The sequence below is a fragment of the Crinia signifera genome, chromosome 5 (assembly GCF_055691185.1).
Source record: "Crinia signifera chromosome 5, ASM5569118v1, whole genome shotgun sequence".
Taxonomy (NCBI): domain Eukaryota; kingdom Metazoa; phylum Chordata; class Amphibia; order Anura; family Myobatrachidae; genus Crinia; species Crinia signifera.
The window spans coordinates 191492629-191514038 of NC_139221.1; the positions used below are offsets into that span (position 1 = coordinate 191492629).

Consider the following 21410-nt stretch of genomic DNA (forward strand, 5'->3'; position numbering starts at 1 on the left):
GATCCTTGCAAATACCTTGCCTGATTCATCACTGCTTCATCACTGCTTGTAGTGTGCTGGATGCTTCCTGGATCCTGTTACTTGTGACTTCCTGTGTTGTGAACTTGTGCTGCTGCAGTGTAATAGCGTTAGATAGAGAGAGATAGAGAGAGATAGTGTCAGAGAGTGCTATATTTTGTGCTGCTGCAGTGTGATATAGTTATAGATAGAGACATAGAGAGATAGAGAGAGATAGAGAGATATAGAGAGAGATAGAGAGATAGAGAGAGATAGAGAGGCCTAGTGACAGAGAGTGCTATATTTTGTGCTGCTGCAGTGTGATAGTTATAGATAGAGAGATAGAGAGAGATAGAGAGAGATAGAGAGAGAGAGATAGAGATAGTGACAGATTGTGCTATATATTTTTTATATAACTGACTGCTGCCCCCCCTTTTGTGCTGATCAGTATAAATTAACTGATCAGCAACTTTTTGGGGGCGCAGGTTTTTTTTTATATATATATATACCTGTCACTGCTGCTGCTGCAGTGTCATAGAGTGTTAGATAGTGAGAGATAGAGAGAGATAGTGACAGAGAGTGATAGAGAGTGCTAAATTTTGTGTCTGCTGCCCCCGCCTTTTGTGCTGATCACTATATCTGAGGTGATCAGCAACTTTTTGGGGGTGCAGAGGTTTTTTTTTTTATATATACCTGCCAGTTGCACTGTCAGTTGCACCAAAGGTTGTGCACCTGCTGCCCCTCACTGGTAATCAGTGTCGCATCACTGATCACCTTTTTTTTTTTTGTGTGTGCTGTGGGGTCTTTTTTTAATTTTTTTTTTACACACACTGTGATTTTGTGGGTGTCCTGTGGCCGCTGTGCGCTGATCAGTGACGTACATCACTGATCATCTTTTTCGGCACAGGGTTGATCTATTTTTTTTTTTTTTTTTGCTCAAATTCCTGTTGCCTTTGAGCGCTGTTCAGTGACGGACGTTACTGACCAACATCTGTGCTCAATTTTTGGCGCAGGACCTTTTTTTTTTTTTTTAACCCCTTCAATTTTTTTTTTAACCCCTTCAATTTTTTTTTTAACCCCTTCAATTTTTTTTTTTTTAACCCCTTCAATTTTTTTTTTTTGTATAAAGTATTTTTTTTTTCTGCACTACATACACACTACACACTACATACCCCCCGGGTTGAAATAAAGTTTGTACCCCCCCTACACTATACACGTGTTGAAACATTTCACTACCAGTAACACAAAAATAAAAATGGCATCCCAAATGTCATCCCAAATGTCATCCCAGTCATCCAGAAGAATGTATTCAGCGGAGGAGGCATATGCCATGCTTGCTTCTGACTCTGACACAGCCAGTGATGCAAGCGGGGAATTTGAAGGATTCGCCTTAAGCTCCTCTTCCTCCTCTGGTGATGAGGGACCCCCTCAAAGACGCCCCCGTAGAGCAGCTGAGACCCCCCCCCCAATAATTGATCTCGTATGGACCCCACCACCAGACAATTTTGAGCCCCAGGTTCCTGAGTTTTTGGCCATGCCAGGAATCCAATTTGATTCCACAGGTCTCAGAGAAATTGACTTTTTCAAATTATTTTTCTCTGATGATTTTATAAATTTAATGGTGGACCAAACTAATTTATATGCCCAGCAGTTTATTGCTCAAAACCCCACGTCATCATTTGCTAGGTGGACCCCTGTAGATGCAGTAGAGATGATGACGTTTTGGGGTCTGGTGTTTCATATGGGCATAGTAAAAAAGCCAGAAATTAGGCAATATTGGAGTACAGATGTTCTGTACAGCACCCCATTTTACCGTATGGCCATGCCCCGGGCTCGATTTGAGACGATCCTTAAATTTTTGCATTACAACGATAATGCACAGTGCCCACCCAGAGATGATCCCACCTTTGACCGGCTATTCAAAGTCAGGCCGGTCATTGATCATTTCAGTGCCAAATTTGAAGACATGTACATCCCAGATAAATTCATTTGCATAGACGAGTCCCTTATACATTTTAAAGGAAGGGTTAAATTCCGCCAGTACCTTCCCAGTAAGAGGGCAAGGTATGGCATAAAAATGTATAAGCTGTGTGAAAGCACCTCAGGGTACACTCACAGGTTTAGGGTATATGAAGGGAAGGATTCAAGAATTGAACCGCCAGAATGCCCCCCCTCCCTCGTAGGTGTTAGTGGAAAAATTGTCTGGGATTTAGTGCACCCCTTCCTGGATAAAGGTTATCACCTCTATGTGGATAACTTTTACACCAGCATCCCCCTGTTTAAGGCCCTTGGTTCAAGAGGTACAGCAGCTTGCGGTACTGTGCGCAAGAACCAAAGAGGCCTCCCAAAAACGCACATTGCCCAAGTAATGAGAAGGGGTGAAAGCAGGGGAATATGCACCGAAAATATGTTGTTGGTCAAATATAAGGACAAGAGGGATGTCCTTATACTGACAACAATTCACGGAGACAGTACCACCTCCGTCCCTGTACGAGGTACCAGTACCCACACCTCAAAACCTAATTGTATCCTGGATTACAATAGGTACATGGGCGGAGTGGATCTTTCAGATCAGGTACTGAAGCCGTACAGTGCCCTGCGGAAAACAAAAATCTGGTACAAGAAGCTGGCCGTGTATATCATCCAGATGGCACTGTATAACGCTTACGTGCTATTCCGTTCTACCGGCCAGAGGGGGACATTTATGCACTTTCAAGAGGAAGTCATAAAGGGCCTAATATTTGGGAACCAGCAGGCAGAGGGCCCCAGTACTTCTAGTACTGGCCCCCGTATTGTACCAGGGCAGCATTTTCCTGATGAAATCCCCTCCACTGGAAAAAAGGGCAGGACACAAAAAAGGTGCAAAGTTTGCTATAAAAAGGGAATAAGAAAGGAAACTATTTTCCAGTGTGACACTTGCCCCGACAAACCCGGCCTATGTATAAAGGAGTGTTTTAAAATATACCACACATCTATGGATTATTAGGTTCATAATTTCACCGTGCTTCGGGGGTCTTGCTAATGCCACATAGCACCCACCATTCATTCCACCAGAATCTGAGCCGCAAAATCCAAAAATCACTCCTTCCCTTCTGAGTCCTGCCATGCACCCAACTGGTATTTTTTGGTCACATGTGAGGCATTGCCGTACTCGGGAGAAATTGGGGCACAGATTTTGGGGTGCTTTTTCTCCTTCATACCTTCTGAAAATGAAAAATTTTGAGCCAGAACTGCATTTTTGTGTAAAAAAATGTAATTTTTCATTTTCACTGCCCACTTGTATCAAAATTGGTGAAACCCCTGGGGGTTTGAAATGTACACTATACCCCTAGATGAATTCCCTGAGGGGTGTAGTTTGCAAAATGGGGTCACTTGTGGGGGGGTTCCACTGTATTGGTGCTTTGGGGGTCTTGCTAATGCGACATAGCACCCACCATTCATTCCACCAAAATCTGTGCTGCAAAATCCAAAAATCACTCCTTCCCTTCTGAGTCCTGCCATGCACCAACTGGTATTTTTTGGTCACATGTGAGGCATTGCCGTACTCGGGAGAAATTGGGGCACAGATTTTGGGGTGCTTTTTCTCCTTCATACCTTCTGAAAATGAAAAATTTTGAGCCAGAACTGCATTTTTGTGTAAAAAAATGTAATTTTTCATTTTCACTGCCCACTTGTATCAAAATTGGTGAAACCCCTGGGGGTTTGAAATGTACACTATACCCCTAGATGAATTCCCTGAGGGGTGTACTTTGCAAAATGGGGTGACTTGTGGGGGGGTTCCACTGTATTGGTGCAACATAGCACCCACCATTCATTCCACCAAAATCTGTGCTGCAAAATCCAAAAATCACTCCTTCCCTTCTGAGTCCTGCCATGCACCCAACTGGTATTTTTTGGTCACATGTGAGGCATTGCCGTACTCGGGAGAAATTGGGGCACAGATTTTGGGGTGCTTTTTCTCCTTCATACCTTCTGAAAATGAAAAATTTTGAGCCAGAACTGCATTTTTGTGTAAAAAAATGTAATTTTTCATTTTCACTGCCCACTTGTATCAAAATTGGTGAAACCCCTGGGGGTTTGAAATGTACACTATACCCCTAGATGAATTCCCTGAGGGGTGTAGTTTGCAAAATGGGGTCACTTGTGGGGGGGTTCCACTGTATTGGTGCTTGGGGGGTCTTGCTAATGCGACATAGCACCCACCAAAATTCCACCAGAATCTGAGCTGCAAAATCCAAAAATCACTCCTTCCCTTCTGAGTCCTGCCATGCACCCAACTGGTATTTTTTGGTCACATGTGAGGCATTGCCGTACTCGGGAGAAATTGGGGCACAGATTTTGGGGTGCTTTTTCTCCTTCATACCTTCTGAAAATGAAAAATTTTGAGCCAGAACTGCATTTTTGTGTAAAAAAATGTAATTTTTCATTTTCACTGCCCACTTGTATCAAAATTGGTGAAACCCCTGGGGGTTTGAAATGTACACTATACCCCTAGATGAATTCCCTGAGGGGTGTAGTTTGCAAAATGGGGTCACTTGTGGGGGGGTTCCACTGTATTGGTGCTTGGGGGGTCTTGCTAATGCGACATAGCACCCACCAAAATTCCACCAGAATCTGAGCTGCAAAATCCAAAAATCACTCCTTCCCTTCTGAGTCCTGCCATGCACCCAACTGGTATTTTTTGGTCACATGTGAGGCATTGCCGTACTCGGGAGAAATTGGGGCACAGATTTTGGGGTGCTTTTTCTCCTTCATACCTTCTGAAAATGAAAAATTTTGAGCCAGAACTGCATTTTTGTGTAAAAAAATGTAATTTTTCATTTTCACTGCCCAGTTGTATCAAAATTGGTGAAACCCCTGGCGGTTTGAAATGTACACTATACCCCTAGATCAATTCCCTGAGGGGTGTAGTTTGCAAAATGGGGTCACTTGTGGGGGGGTTCCACTGTATTGGTGCTTGGGGGGTCTTGCTAATGTGACATAGCACCCACCAAAATTCCACCAGAATCTGAGCTGCAAAATCCAAAAATCACTCCTTCCCTTCTGAGTCCTGCCATGCACCCAAATGGTATTTTTTGGTCACATGTGAGGCATTGCCGTACTCGGGAGAAATTGGGGCACAGATTTTGGGGTGCTTTGTCTCCTTCATACCTTCTGAAAATGAAAAATTTGTAGCCAGAACTGCATTTTTGTGTAAAAAAATGTAATTTTTCATTTTCACTGCCCAGTTGTATCAAAATTGGTGAAACCCCTGGGGGTTTGAAATGTACACTATACCCCTAGATGAATTCCCTGAGGGGTGTAGTTTGCAAAATGGGGTCACTTGTGGGGGGGTTCCTAAATTTTAGCATCTTATGGTGCCTAGAAACCTACATGGTGCCTAAAAAATAATCTCATAAAAAGGAGGCTCCAAAATCAAGTAGGTGCTCCTTCTATTATGAAGCCTGTGGTTTGGTCAACGTGCACACTAGGGCCACATATAGGATATTTATGAAAACAAAAGAATTGGGGGAATCAATTTTTAGTCACATTTCTCTAGTAAAATGTACTGTGTTCCTTAGAAAAATGTATTAAAATTGCAAATCTGCAAAAAAAATGAAATTTTGAAATTTCACCTACACTTTGTTTTAATTCCTGTGAAACACCTAAAGGGTTAACAAACTTCCAAAATGCTGTTTTGAATACTGTGAGGGGTGCAGTTTTTGAAATGGTATCATTTATGGGGGTGTCTCACATACAAGTCCCTCAAAGTCACATCAGAACTGAACTGGTCCCTAAAAAAATCAGTGTTTGAAATTTTCTTGAAAATTTGAGAATTTGCTATTCATATTGTAAGCCTCCTAGTGTCCAAAAAAATTAAAAGGAAGTTGAAATAATGATGGAAACATAAAGTAGACATATGGTCTATGTTAGTTATTAACTATTTTGAGTGGTATGATTATTTGTCTCACAAGCAGAAAATTTAACATTTTGCAAATTGCTAAATTTTCCATTTTTTTACGACATTTTGGTATTTTTCACAAAAAAACACAGACTGTATCGACCCAAATTTACCACTACTTTGAAGTACAATGTGTCACGAAAAAACAATCTCAAAATCACTGGGATAAGTAAAAGCAAAAAAAAGTTATCCCCACTTAAGTGAGACATGTCAGATTTGAAAAAAAGGGCTCTGTCAGGAACGCAAAAACTGGCTCTGTCAGGAAGGGGTTAAAGGACTTTGATTATATGTAATTGAGGAATTATTGTATATTTTATTCTCTCTGAAAATATATAATTATCCAGTATGCAATTTCATTGATAAATATTAATTCTCTTTTATAAACACTTTTTGTTTATGTGCAAAAGTAACGATCATTCATTTTGCACCCTCATGCGCAGTCTTATTTCCCAATAAACCATTATTCCTGATAAATCGGAAAAATTATATAGATCTGACTCCATTTTCCCAAAATACGAATTATGCGACATGGTTTATTTACAGAGACAGAACAGCACAGCATCATAGAAGCAACGGAGCGTAGGAGGCCGGGCTGAGGTTGTTTCTCATCATGGTTTATGCTGGAAAAGTCAGTTTGTCTCATCTTAGCTTCAGTTGTCAGCTCTCATTCAGCCCAGCCCCCGGCACTCAGTTCAGCTCTGGTCACATGGTACAATATATACCTGATTAAACCAAGTGCCGCCCTCCAGTGGCCGCCCCCCAGGCAAATGCCTAAAGCTGCCTAGTGGTGGCACTGGCCCTGAATATGCCACATTATGTTGTGCCCCTCTCTGTATAACAATCAGATGCATCTGTCCTCCATGCATTCTCATAGAGGGGAAAATGATTTTAATAAACATTTTAATTTTACTCCTGATTCCTATATAATAATGTTGCAACAATTGAGACTGAAGACTGGAAATGTCTGGTATTAGGATATTACGATATAAGCTATATTCAGTGGCGTTACTATAAATTTTGCTCCCCCAAGCCAGAATATTTTTAGGCGCCCTTCTCCCTAATGCGTAATGCATAGCTGCTCCCAGTGCCATGGAGTTACCACTACCCTGTACTTATATCCAGCAGCTGGCAGGCAATAAAGCTGCAACAAGTCCGCACTCACCGGAGGGAGGAGCTGGATAACCGGTTGTCCACCGCTGCTGCCATTGCCGATAGGTCCCGCTGATGGTGCTTCCTGGTGCCCGCCGCTGCTTAGGGACTGTCGCTCGGCCCGCTCCCCTAACAGAGTGGAAGAGAGCTCTCATCCTGGGGAGCCACGGCGCAGGCTTGTGAAAAGCCGCCTGCCGGGTACTCAGAAGCAGCGGCAGCACTCACACAAATATATAAATTTGGCCACGCCACTGCAGCGGACAGCGGCTGACAGCTTGCATTGTAGCGCTATGTGCCGTCGGGGCGAGAACTAGCGCTGCTGATTTGAAAAGACCGTCCGGATGCTGATTGGTTTACAGAATTCAACCAGTCAGTGTCTGCCCGATCTTTTCAAATCAGCAACGCTTCCCGCCCCAACGACACATAGCGCTACAATGCAAGGTGTCAGCTGCTGTCGGGATAATCCTCGCTGTTGCACATAGGTGAGGGGGGAGACCTGCGGCAGCCTAATGTCAGTGACGGGCCCCGCTGACACATAACTGGACACAGTGGCAGTAGCTATCCTGTGCCGGGCGCCCACCGCTGGCCCCGCTCCCCCAAGCCGCTGCGGGGGCTGCCACACGATAGCTACGCCACTGCACATATTGTATACTTTTGACTAAATGTAAGTATTTTGTTAGTATAATAATTATATGAGATGAGTAATAGACCATACACACGGTGAGATATGCACTATTTTTCTATTCTATTTTGCTTATAGAAGGCATTGAATGTTTTTACAACTTTAGATGCAGATTCGATCCCAATGCACGATCCCATGTAGTGTAAATTGAATAGAAAAATAGCCTTGGTAGTCAAGACTATATAGTGGAAATATAATTGTAGTGCAGATCTAGGGCCTTATTCTAGTTCACTCTTTCTGACAAAATTCTTCTTAGATGGACAAAACCATGTGCACTGCAGGGGTGCAGATGTAAAATGTGCAGAGAGAGTTAGATTTGGGTGAGTTATTTTGTTTCTGTGCAGGGTAAATACTGGCTGCTTTATTTTTACACTGCAATATACTGTAAATCTCACTTTGAAGTAAATCCCCACCTGCACAAGTAACATCTGCCCCCCTGCAGTGCACATGGGCCCTTATTCTGGTCGGTGCGGATATATCCGCGTGCGTTCGGCCCGCCGATGTTTTGTGTCTGCGCATGTGCAGAGGCGTCTCTGCGCATGTGCGAGCGGGGCGTACGGCCAAATCCCGCATGATCGGTGAACACTCCGAACAGGGGGTGGAGAGGGGCGTGAAGGGCTATTTGGGCTCATTACCATATGCATACGCCCCGCGTTTCATGGGCGTTCCCATGCAAACGCAGGGCGTACGTATGGTAATGCAGTCGTGACGCACGTGTAGGGGGCGGACATATGACATCGCCGGATGTCAGCTGCCCGCCCAGATCCCTGCTTTTGCACGGAAACATGTCCGTGTGGTCTGAGGTTGCGGGAGCTGGTGGAGCATTCGGTCCTGCATTCGATGGTCTGCGACCATCGAATGATGGGGGAGGTTCCCTTAGATGGAGGAGGCGTATTCCGTGAAAAATACACGTGCGGTCCGTTCGGACAGCTTCTTAGCGCATACGGACGGAGTTGGCGATCCGTATGGAAGGCGGGGTTTCGCACGCACGGTCCTGGCCGCATATTCGGCTCCGGCCGCACCGATCAGAATAAGGGCCATGGTTTTGTCCATCTAAGAACGATTTGGTCAGAAAGAGTGGACTAGAATAAGGCCTCTAATGTGTTCACTGCAGCTTTCGATTTGATGTCCATCTCCCTCAAGCCATCTAATCTAGTGCTGATCTAATAGCAAATCTAATAGCAAATCGAATGGAAAATTGAATACAAAATAGTGGAAATTGAACACGAGTAGAAAAAACTTCAGAGCATGTCAAATAGTCCATATATAATAGAAATCGAATCGAAAATGGAATCGAACCGCGTGTACGCACCTTAAGTGTGATAACTTTAAGTGTGATAACGTGTGACACACTGATGAGTAATTGTGATAACAATATCAAAGAATTAATAAAAAGCTAATTTGACATTTAAAATGTTCTTCTTTTTTTTGTAGATTTTGACATCAAAAAGTGAGTCTCGCCAGAAACATTTGCTGCAAAGGGCACCAGATTATTGTCCATCATCTATGGTATGGTCTCATTATTAGTATATACCAGCTTGAGAAATGTATTTATTATTTGTATAATATTTTTCTGTTGTTGAGGAACTTCTAAATGCTTTAATCTTTAATGTGTTCATTTTTTTTTTAACACTGTTCAAAAGAGGTTTTCATTAGATGTACTGAAACAACTGATATATAATAATAGTAATACATGCAGAACAACATCATTCTTGTCTACTATCAGTTTGCTTGAACCAATACAGTAGCTACAGGGTTCCATATTGCTGCAGCAGAATATTCTGTAATATACTTTAAAAATGGTTTCTTGTTTGTATCCTGAACGAATCCCAGTGGTGGAAGCCACACGAGAAGCCGAACAAGTTTCAGAAGCTGTGTTCAGAAGTATTAATTCTGTAGTCCATTTTGGAGGTAGCATGTAGTAACCTGGACTAGTATGAACACTGGATATTCAGAACACATTGGAGGCACACAAGGGCAGAGGAAAACATGGCACAGAGAGTGGGCTACATGCACACACGGGCAGAGGCACATATGGACAGGGACAGAGCAAAAATAGGGAGATGCAGAGTCACACAAGGGAATGGGAGCACAAAGATGGGGAAAGATATTTTGCAGGGACAGGCACACAATTACAAGAATAGAGGAACATATTGCTGAAGCAGATGGAGACATATATACATGAACAAAATTGTTGCAGCTACACACTGGAATGTGAGGAAGCAGACACAGACCACAAGACTAGACAGACAAGCATGTAGGGAAGGGGTTTCAAACTTAAAGACAGTGTGGGCTACGTTATAAAAATAAAACAAAGCCCGAGGGCCATTAAGGCATTTAGACTCTAAATCGCTCCCTCCTTCCAAATCTCATACATGTACCTTGCTCCCACCTTCCTTCTCCCCTGCATCTCGCTCCCACCTTCCATGTCTCACCCCTGCACTTCACTTTTCATCTCTCATACCTGTACAATATCTCCCACCTTCCATCACCCCTGCACCTCACTTCCATCTTCCATATCCCCTACAACTCGCTCCCACCTTCCATGTCTCATCTCTGTACATTGCTTTCACCTTCCATATCCCCTGCACCTTGCTCCCAACTCACAGTTGCCTGGAGGCATGATAAATATTGGTGCCCCCCAAATAGCTCAATCAGTAAGGTTTCTGTCTCCAGTAAGACAGGTCATGGGTTCTAATAAAGGTTGTGATGCTTGCAAAAATGATGCTATGATGGGGATTCAGCCACATAAGCAATATCAACGGCTTTCACTTAACTGATTCAAACTGGCAGGAGAGGAGCGGTGCCCCCTTGGGAGCAGGAGCCCGGCGGCAGATGCTTCCTTTGCCTCCCAGATTTACACCTCTGATGTCCTGTTTCTTTGCTCTTTCCTTACATTTATGAATAAGATGTGGAGGGTACATTTTTTTTCTTAAACCTTGAACTATGAATATCCGATTGATCTTCAAATTTCTCGGCTGTGAGGCAGTTACTCCTCACACTGACAAATTGTAAATTTGGGATATTCTAGATCCACTTTTTCAAGTGGCAACTATTATATGTACATCGCTGTTACTATGTACATGCTTGATGTGTTTAAACATATAGGGCCTTATTCTAGTTTACTCTTTCTGAGATGGACAAAACCATGTGCACTGCAGGTGTGGCAGATGTTACTTGTGCAGAGAGAATTAGATTTGGGTGGGGTTTTACTTAAAAGTGAGATCTATATTGCAGTGTAAAAATAAAGCAGCCAGTATTTACCCTGCACAGAAACAAAATAACTCACCCAAATCTAATTGTCTCTGCACATGTTACTGTCACACGCCGCCGTCCGGTATCTCCAGTACCCAGACGGTTGGCGAATGGAGAGCGGGGCCGTGAGGCTGGTGACGCTGCTCGGCAGCGTTCCAAGCCTCCTTCTCAGTCTGGGCGTCGGGGCGTTGCTAGGCAACGTCCCCGAACTTCCGCCCAGCAGCAGCGCTCGCACGGCGCGCCTGACGTCATGCAGGCGGCGCCAAGTTTGAATAAGAAGCCGGCGTCTGCTGGGCACAGACGCCGGTTATAGCGTCTCCCAGCGCGTTCCCGGTCCCTGGCACATCCCAGTGCTTCTCTGCCCCTTGGATCTGTTCCTGCTGGTTCCTGGTCTCCCTGCCTGTCTATCCTGGTGAATGCTGGTTCCCCTGCTTTCTCCAGGGACCTGATCAGCTGCCTCAGTGTCCCCTGGGTCACGTAAGTGCTCCTCTGGAGCCTGGTACTTGTCTTTGGAGCCGCCGAGTTCCTTTTTTGTTATCAGGCTGTGCTGCTCTCCATCCAGCTCCCTTGCTGGAGTATTGGACCTGCCCCGCCGTGGGCTTATTCATACCATCATTCTTTAGGTCATTTACACTCTTCCTGGTCCTTCCTTTTTCTTTATCCCTGCTTGGGGGTTTTGGGGATTCGCTGGCTAGCCTAGTATTGTTATCTTGTGGTGATTCCCCATCTGTCCTCCTTGTGTCTGCGACTGGGTCGCATTCCCGTTATTGGCCTGGTGCCGGCAGACAGGGGTTTATTTTCAGTTAGGTCCAGTAGTTAGTCTTTCCTTTTGAGTTACCCCTGACGATCGCTTTTTCCTTGTCCACTCATAGACCTAGCTGCATCGGGGTTGGAGCGGGCTTAACTCGCTCCTTCGAACGCGGCGGCCACAGGTGAAGCCTAGTTCCCGCAGGGATTTGCCATCTGCCTGGGGTACTCAACAGAGTTAGTATAGGGTTCGCTGTGGCCGTCCTAACCGGCGGTCCCGGCTACGGGCTCACGCCTGACCTCCCGTTCCCTGTTTCCGGTTTCCAGTACTCTGTGCCTAGCGGCAAACATAATCCCATTATTGACTGGAGTTCGGCGCAGATTGCCAATTGAAGTCCTTACTGTAAACAGCATTGTCTTCATACTTGGCCTTGGTGGCTTCCGTCTCCCTCTCTGGGATACCTTCCCCTTATCAGGACTTTGCGGATGTTTTTTCCAAAGGGAAAGCTGATAGTCTTCCGCCCCATCGTCCCTACGATTGTGCCATCAAGATAATTCCCAATTCTCCTTTGCCCAAGGGTAGATTGTATGCCTTATCTATCCCGGAGACGAAGGCGATGGATGAATACGTACAGGAGAGTCTCAAGAAAGGGTTCATCCGCCCGTCAAAGTCCCCTCTCAGTGCAGGGTTTTTCTTTGTGGCCAAGAAGGATGGTTCCTTAAGGCCTTGTATTGATTTTCGTGCCTTAAACAAAATCACGGTGAAAAACACCTATCCCCTTCCTTTAATTATGGTACTTTTTGCCCAATTAAGATCCGCTACTATATTTTCTAAAATTGATCTCAGAGGGGCATACAATCTCATTAGGATCAAGGAAGGCGACGAGTGGAAAACAGCTTTCAGTACTCAGACGGGGCATTATGAGTATTTGGTTATACCCTTTGGCCTCTCTAATGCGCCCGCTGTTTTTCAGGACTTTATCAACAATGTCCTTCGTGACTTTTTGGGCCAGTTTGTAGTCGTTTATTTAGATGACATCTTGATTTTCTCACAAGACTTGAGATCACATAGAAGTCAGGTTTGGCAGGTCCTGCAAAGACTGAGAGAAAATCAGTTATTTGCCAAATTAGAGAAATGTGAGTTTGAAGTCACACAGGTTTCTTTTTTGGGTTACATTATTTCCTCTCAGGGGTTTCAAATGGACCCCAAGAAACTTTAAGCTGTGGTAGATTGGGCCCGACCTACCAGCCTGAAGGCAATCCAACGTTTTCTTGGCTTTGCCAATTATTATAGACGTTTCATTTATTATTTTTCTTCTATTGTTGTGCCATTGGTGGCTTTAACCAAAAAAGGTGCTGATCCATCTCGGTGGTCTCCTCAGGTGGAGCAGGCCTTTGAATACCTGAAACAAGCGTTTGTCTCGGCTCCTGTTCTGAAACATCCTGATCCTGACCTTCCCTTCATTGTGGAGGTGGACGCCTCCGAAGTCGGGGCGGGAGCAGTGTTATCCCAAAGGGATCCGAAATCACTGGATTTACATCCCTGTGCGTATATGTCCAGGAAGTTTTCACAGGCAGAGGCCAACTATGATGTTGGAAACAGAGAATTGCTTGCCATCAAATGGGCCTTTGATGAGTGGCGCCATTGGTTAGAAGGAGCAATTCATCAGATATTCGTTCTCACGGATTACAAGAATCTGCAATATATTGAGACAGCTAAGAGGCTTAACGCTCGACAGGCTCGGTGGGCGCTGTTTTTTATGCGCTTTAACTTTGTGATCTCTTATAGACCGGGCTCAAAAAACGTCAGAGCTGACGCACTGTCTCGGTGATTTCTTCCCCAATACGATGACAAGGCCAGCAAGACTTCCATCGTGCCTACGTCTTGTATCCATGCAGGAGCCCAACAGACTCTGGAGGGTCTCATCCGTCAAGCGCAGAGTCAGGCGCCAGCCCAAACCCCCACCAACAAGTTATATGTTCCTCCAACTCTTAGACGCAGGGTCCTTTCTGAGTTTCATGATTCCAAACTGGCTGGGCATCCAGGGGTCTTCAAAACCTTGAAACTTCTTTCCCATGTCGCCTGGTGGCCTGGCATGTCACGAGACACCCGGGAATTTGTATTATCCTGTCAAGGTTGTGCTCGGCATAAGGTCCCTAGGTCTCGGCCTATCGGGGAACTTATCCCTTTATCCGTTCCTGTCAGACCCTGGTCACACTTGGCGATGGATTTTATTGTAGGACTACCTGTATCTGCTCACTGTCAGGTGGTTTGGGTCGTTATAGACAGGTTTTCTAAGATGGCGCACTTTGTGGCTTTGAGACAATTGCCATCAGCCAAGGAGTTGGTAACTCTGTTCCTGCAGCATATTTTTAGGTTGCACGGTCTACCCTCAGATATTGTGTCTGATCGCGGTCCACAATTTGTGGCGCAGTTTTGGAGGCTCTTCTGCACAGCATTAAAAGTTAAGACCAGTCTGACTTCGGCTTTCCACCCACAGTCCAATGGACAAACTGAGCAATTGAACCAGTCACTCAAACAATACCTGAGATGCTTTGTGTCCAAATTACAGAATGATTGGGCAAGCTTCTTACCGCTTGCGGAATTTGCGTATAATAATGCTCATCATTCAGCCTCCAGAACCTCTCCGTTCTTTGCAGTGTATGGGTTCCATCCGCGAGCCAACTCCTTAGGTCCTGAAGCGTCCAGCTCTGGTTCTTCTTCGGCCTCTCGACTTAGAGTCATTTGGAGGAGTATTCACGTTGCTCTCAAGGAGGCCGCATTAAGGGAGAAGGTATCGGCAGACAGGTCCAGACGTCCTTGTCGTTTTAAGGTTGGTGACTGGGTCTGGCTTTCGACCCGTAACATCAAACTTCACCAACCTTCAGCGAGGTTGGGGCCTCGATTTATTGGTCCTTTTCAGATCATCAAGAGGGTAAATCCGGTAGCTTTTCACCTGTCTCTACCCAAATCCCTAAAGATAGCCAATACTTTCCATGCCTCCCTGCTTAAGCCGGTGTTCTTTTCTCAAAAGTTTCCTCGCAGGAGTGGCACTGGATCCTCCCCAGTGATGGTGCGGGGACAACAGGAGTTCCCGGTAGAGAAAATTCTGGACTCCAAGTTCGTGAGAGGTTCTTTGCAGTTCTTGGTACACTGGAGAGGATTCGGTCCCGAGGAGAGGTCATGGGTTCCTGACAGGGATCTTCATGCGCCCAATCTCAAAAGGATTTTTTTTTGGGAGTTCCCTGATAAACCTGGGGGTAAGGGTTTGTTAACCCTTCCTCAAGGGGGGGGGGCGGTACTGTCACACGCCGCCGTCCGGTATCTCCAGTACCCGGACGGTCGGCGAATGGAGAGCGGGGCCGTGAGGCTGGTGATGCTGCTCGGCAGCGTTCCAAGCCTCCTTCTCAGTCCGGGCATCGGGGTGTTGCTAGGCAACGTCCCCGAACTTCCACCCGCCTGACGTCATGCAGGCGGCGCCAAGTTTGAATAAGAAGCCGGCGTCTGCTGGGCACAGACGCTGGTTATAGCGTCTCCCAGCGCGTTCCCGGTCCCTGGCACATCCCAGTGCTTCTCTGCCCCTTGGATCTGTTCCTGCTGGTTCCTGGTCTCCCTGCCTGTCTATCCTGGTGAATGCTGGTTCCCCTGCTTTCTCCAGGGACCTGATCAGCTGCCTCAGTGTCCCCTGGGTCACGTAAGTGCTCCTCTGGAGCCTGGTACTTGTCTTTGGAGCCGCCGAGTTCCTTTTTTGTTATCAGGCTGTGCTGCTCTCCATCCAGCTCCCCTGCTGGAGGATTGGACCTGCCCCGCCGTGGGCTTATTCATACCATCATTCTTTAGGTCATTTACACTCTTCCTGGTTCTTCCTTTTTCTCTATCCCTGCTTGGGGGTTTTGGGGATTCGCTGGCTAGCCTGGTATTGTTATCTTGTGGTGATTCCCCGTCTGTCCTCCTTGTGTCTGCGACTGGGTCGCATTCCCGTTATTGGCCTGGTGCCGGCAGACAGGGGTTTATTTTCAGTTAGGCCCAGTAGTTAGTCTTTCCTTTTGAGTTACCCCTGACGATCGCTTTTTCCTTGTCCACTCATAGACCTAGCTGCATCGGGGTTGGAGCGGGCTTAACAGGTGAAGCCTAGTTCCCGCAGGGATTTGCCATCTGCCCGGGGTACTCAACAGAGTTAGTATAGGATTCGCTGTGGCCGTCCTAACCGGCGGTCCCGGCTACGGGCTCACGCCTGACCTCCCGTTCCCTGTTTCCGGTTTCCAGTACTCTGTGCCTAGCGGCAAACATAACAGTTACATCTGCCCCCCTGCAGTGCACATGGTTTTGTCCATCTAAGAAGGATTTTGTCAGAAAGAGTGAACTAGAATAAGGCCCATTGTGGCAGATGTATTAAGCCTTAACAAGAGATAAATGCAAGGGTGATAAGGAGAGATAAACATCCAGCCAATCAGCTCCTTACTGACTTTTTTCAAACACAGGCTGTAACATGGCAGTTAGCAGGTGATTGACTGGATTTTTATCTCTCCTGATCACCCTTGGATTTATCTCTTGTTAAAGCTTAATACATCTGCCCCATAGTACCTATATCTATTCTTTTCCCAATCAGTTGTGTCCAGAACCAAATTTTAAAAATTCAATCCGATTATTATTAAAATTTGAGATTGAATCGTAAGTTAAAATCATTGATATTAAGTTTCAACACAAAATTCTCAAATGGCACTTGATCACACTGCCACATGATCAGGATGTCATCTATAAACAATTTATAGCATTTTACATGCTGCCTTAATTCTACATTGATTTCAAAATTGCTATCTTCCCATCTCCCTAGGTATATATTTGCCAGGTTAGGTGCATTCGGAGTGCCCATGGCAACACCGCATACTGTATCTGTAGGAAAGTTCATCCTGGAAGATGAACTCATTGTTTTGCAATACAAATTTTATGCTATCTAAAATTAAAATGATCAAATCTTCACTAATGGCTTCATTTTTCTCAAGGTAATGGCTAATTGCATCTAAATCATATCTGTGTGGAATTGAGGTGTAGAGTGCCTCATTGTCACTGGTGCACCAGTTAAAAGAAGTCAAAAGTCTTTGACCATTGAAGAATCGGTACTTGTTTCCTAGCACGGCGCCCGTCGTGGGTGATCGCATACCTTAAGTTAAGGTAACTTAAGGTATGCGATTGACGCGACTGACCCGATATTTGGCTATTTTTAGCCTTTTTCTCCGTCAATGAAAAAATCGTGTTGAGCGCGTCCATCGCATCCCATTATAATGGCATGCGATGCGACCGACTCGATCAACGAGATTTTACATAGGAAACAATGTTAAATGGGCCAATGGCCCCGATTTTCTATTGTATAGCCACCCTAATGGGTATTTGGTATGTGAAATGGCCCTCATTGTTAACGCCACCCCAGTATTGACGCTAACCCGAAGCGTGGCGAGCACAGCGAGCCCGCGAGGGGCGGTGGTACGCTTCCTCCGACCTTTTCATACCCCCACTATCCACATTGGCGTGGAGTTGATTTTATAAAGTGTGGCGAGCGCAGTGAGCCACCGAGCCCGAAGCGTGGCGAGCCCTGTGAGGGGACGCGTAATACCTGTGAAGTAATGCGTGTCCCCTCGCGGGGCTTGCTCCGCTCACCACGCTTCTGGTTTGGTGGCTCGCTGTGCTCGCCACACTATATAGAATCAACTCCACGCCAAAGTGGATAGTGGGGGTATGAAAAGGTCGGAGGACGCATACCGCCGCCCCTCGCGGGCTCGCAGCGCTCGCCACGCTTCAGGTTGGCGCCAATACTGGGGTGGTGTTAACAATGGAGGGCATTTGACCCATGAGGGGGGTATGCAATGAAAATTGGGGTCTGGGGTGCATTTTACATTGGTCCCAATGTAAAATCGGGTCTCAGGGACCATTTTGCATTGCTTCCAATGAAAAAAATCGCGTAGATCGCAGTAGCGCACGCAGGGGGGGTTTTCGAGTACCCAGAAACCCCCCCAGAAGTCTAAGGGCTCCAGGCTGAAAGCTGAGGGTCCCCTCTTTCCAAATTTCTTATGTCATTCTGGAAGGGGACAAGTATTTGTCATATTAAGTGTGATTAATAATATTTTAATGACTGCTGTTTAATTGACTAGGTGGTACTAAGTCCAGCGCTCTCTAAAAACCCATCTTTTTGTGTATCTTTGCTGTCAGACTATCACTAACAGGAGAGCCTTATCGGAGTAGCAGCTTACTAAAATCATTTAGCGCAAGACTAAGGCCATATTGTATTATATATATATATATATACATATATATATATATATATATAATATATATTCCAAAATACAGAGTTATCCATTATCCAAAATGCTTCTCGTCCCAAGCATTTTGGATAAGGAATACTAAACCTGTAATCATCTTTACATAAAACTACTAACCCTCCCCCATTCTCGTCTGCCTTAAAGATAATATTATAATTATCCTCTAATTTTATAATAGCTGCACGTTCATTTCTTTTAAGATTATAATTTTATGTGTCTAGATCTTCAATGTGTCTAGATCTTTTTGGATTAGGCTAAAAGACGTTTCTATACTGCTACCCCTCGACAATCTAGTTTTAGATTCGTTTTGGAATTTTCTATCACTGTGTTATTTAAACTGATTTGTTTTTTGCAAAATTTCTTTTAAATATATATATATATATATATATATATAAGAAAAATGATGAGAGCAAGCGCTCATAGTGCATGAATCTGTTTTAAAAGTTTTATTATAGACAGGGTAAAAGGCTGGTGATACAGAGAGCAGAGATCACGTACCAGATCTGGCGGTACAAACACCGCTTTAATTGCACATAGGATAGCTGACACCGCAGCACAAACTTTGGAGAGGTTACACTCAGTCAGATTACCAACGGGCGGCGCACACTATTCGGCAGACAGCGGCCAGTTCCAGCAGCGGTGATCAATTCTCCAGAAGTTCAACTCCGGTCAGAGATGACGCTAGGCCACGCCCCAACGCGTTTCATCATCGACTTCGTCAGAGGGCTGGCCTAGCGTCAGTCTCCGGCCTGTTTTATCCACCAGAGCAGGGATACAGTCATGGTGGCAGCTGATCAATTAACTCTTGCTTATCTAGAGCAATATTCAATGGCTGAAGTTAGCCATACTAATTTAAGTTAAGCCGCTTCAATATTAGCAGCAGTAGTTTATCTCTAGTATACTTTTAAGGCCACCAGGATTGTTACATATAAAATGTTACATACAAATTGTTACATAAAAGGAATATTACATAAAAGATTATTACAAAAAAAAGCGCTACAAAGCACGTACAGCGAAACAGCATAACTAATATGACCAATCTTAAAAAACCTTTTTGTCAATCAATTGCGATGAACAATGATTTAAATGACATATTTATAAAATCATTTCTATAAAATCATTACTTAATTATTTTTGGGAGATAGAAAAATGCATAGAAAAGTATAAACAGCATGGATTTTCTTCCCTTCTTTTTTTGAAATATATATGCATATAAAAGAAGGGATTCTTTGCATAAGAAAAATACATACAGAGGGTACTTATGTATTATCTGGGCTCCCATGTTAAATGCACCCCATTTTTTCATACCCCTACTATCCCACTACGCATGGAGTTGATTTTATATCGCAGCGAGCCACCGTGCCTGAAGCGTGGTGAGCGCAGCGAGCCCCGCGAGGGGACGCGGTCTCATAAGAAAAACGGGAGCCCAGATAATACATAAGTACCATACAGAGGATAATAAAAATACAAAAAAATCATATACAAATATAAATATACATATATGTACAGAAGGCAGTATACGGTATTCTCCTAATATCCATAGATATATATACAACAGATTTCTTCTTTCATAATTATTTCCTGCGGCCATACAGAATATCTCATCCTATAATATGTATATGAACCGCCTCTATAGTACAAAAGAAGAAGAAAGGAGAAGGGGAAAAGGAATCAATGGGGCTGATTTTGAAGACCTGAAGGGAATAATAGAGAAGTTAGATGGAACAGTATAGGTCGATAATATATATAAGGCAATGTAAATCGAACAACGGACCACATTAACCAATAAAGGCAGTAATTTCTAGTCCTTTATTTAATCCATCAGGACTTAAAGTGCCTAGATGGTACATCCAGAAAGATTCTCTCTTCAATAACATTTTTTCTCTATTACCTCCTCTAATATCTGTGGTGACAGTCTCAATCCCCAAAAATTTCATTCCTTGTGGGTCACTATTTTGACAATGGGCAAAGTGCCTAGGCACACTGTGATTTAACACTCGATTTTTGATATTCCTATAGTGCTCTAGGATTCTGATTAGCCCGCTTAGTCTGACCCACATATCTAACACCACACGGGCAGGTAAGAAGGTAAACAACGTGTGTTGTATTACAATTAATGGCAATTTTAATTTTCCATTTCTTACCCCCCTTCCCCACAACTTCTTTGGTTCCCTTTAAACAATGTGAACACATCTTACATTTCCCACAGCGAAAAAAAACAGTGGCTGGGGACATCAAGAAGGGCATTCGTTCTGTACTATTATTCTTCACAGGAAGCAGACTAGGTGCGAGCTTGGTTTTGAGGGTACTGGCCCTTTTGAACACTATATCAGGCCCCGAACCCACAATATCTTTCAACAGTGGATCCATCTTTAAAATGGACCAATGTTTATTCAAACATTTACGTATTTGTGTGTTCTGGGAATTAAACTGAGTTACATTTCTTTTAAGATTATAATTTTATGTGTCTAGATCTTCAATGTGTCTAGATCTTTTTGGATTAGGCTAAAAGACGTTTCTATACTGCTACCCCTCGACAATCTAGTTTTAGATTCGTTTTGGAATTTTCTATCACTGTGTTATTTAAACTGATTTGTTTTTCGCAAAATTTCTTTTAAAGGTGTATATATATATATATATATATATATATACACATATATAAATATATACAGTAGTGACAAGGAATTACGTACACTAGACACAGATGCAGTCTGAGTCTTTATTTGTAGCAAGCAACATCATTCCAGTATGTTCACAGGTTACAGTATAGCAGCATTGAGGTGCCACCCTGGTGAAGCTAGGAAATTTTCCAAATCATTAAAATTTTCAGACGGGCTCTCTGCCTCACCCACCTCTAGCCAAAAACCAACAGGTCACACAAGCATTCACCTCTGTTAATATGCATCCATTACAAGAGCGCTTGGTCAGTGCCAACAAAAATTCTCATCCCAACAAATAATACTTAAAGGATTTGACTGACCACTTAATTACTAAGCACTCATGCTCTAGAGTTGAGTAATTTACAGCGAAGGTAGAGGATAGCCTTCTCCTCTCCATCTTCCTCTTGGGAAAGAATGCCCTTAATCCTGTCCCAAAAGCATCCGTCTGCAGCACAAATAGACAGGCTCTGTACACAAAGCTCATCTTAAGTCCTGCCAAACAGTTTCCACTGGTCTAGACCGTTATCTAGTGTGGGGACTGTTTTTTAAAACCAGACCAAGAAAGTTGTGACTTACATCTTTAATTAGACCATGTAAGGGCTGCTTCTACCTTACTAGGCTGAGGTTTAACCTGTCCTCTGTCCACAATGTACCCCAAATACTT

The 21410-nt window shown here is 44.3% G+C and overlaps 1 protein-coding gene across 2 annotated transcripts in view; it reads left to right on the plus strand.

The window, feature by feature from the left end:
• RECK (reversion inducing cysteine rich protein with kazal motifs) overlaps positions 1 to 21410 on the plus strand; it is a 531495-nt gene that overhangs the window by 107821 nt on the left and 402264 nt on the right. For both annotated transcript variants that reach the window (XM_083188355.1, XM_083188354.1), the window contains exon 3: positions 9204 to 9278. In XM_083188355.1, the coding sequence (XP_083044481.1) occupies positions 9204 to 9278 (75 nt within the window). The remainder of the gene's footprint in view (positions 1 to 9203; positions 9279 to 21410) is intronic.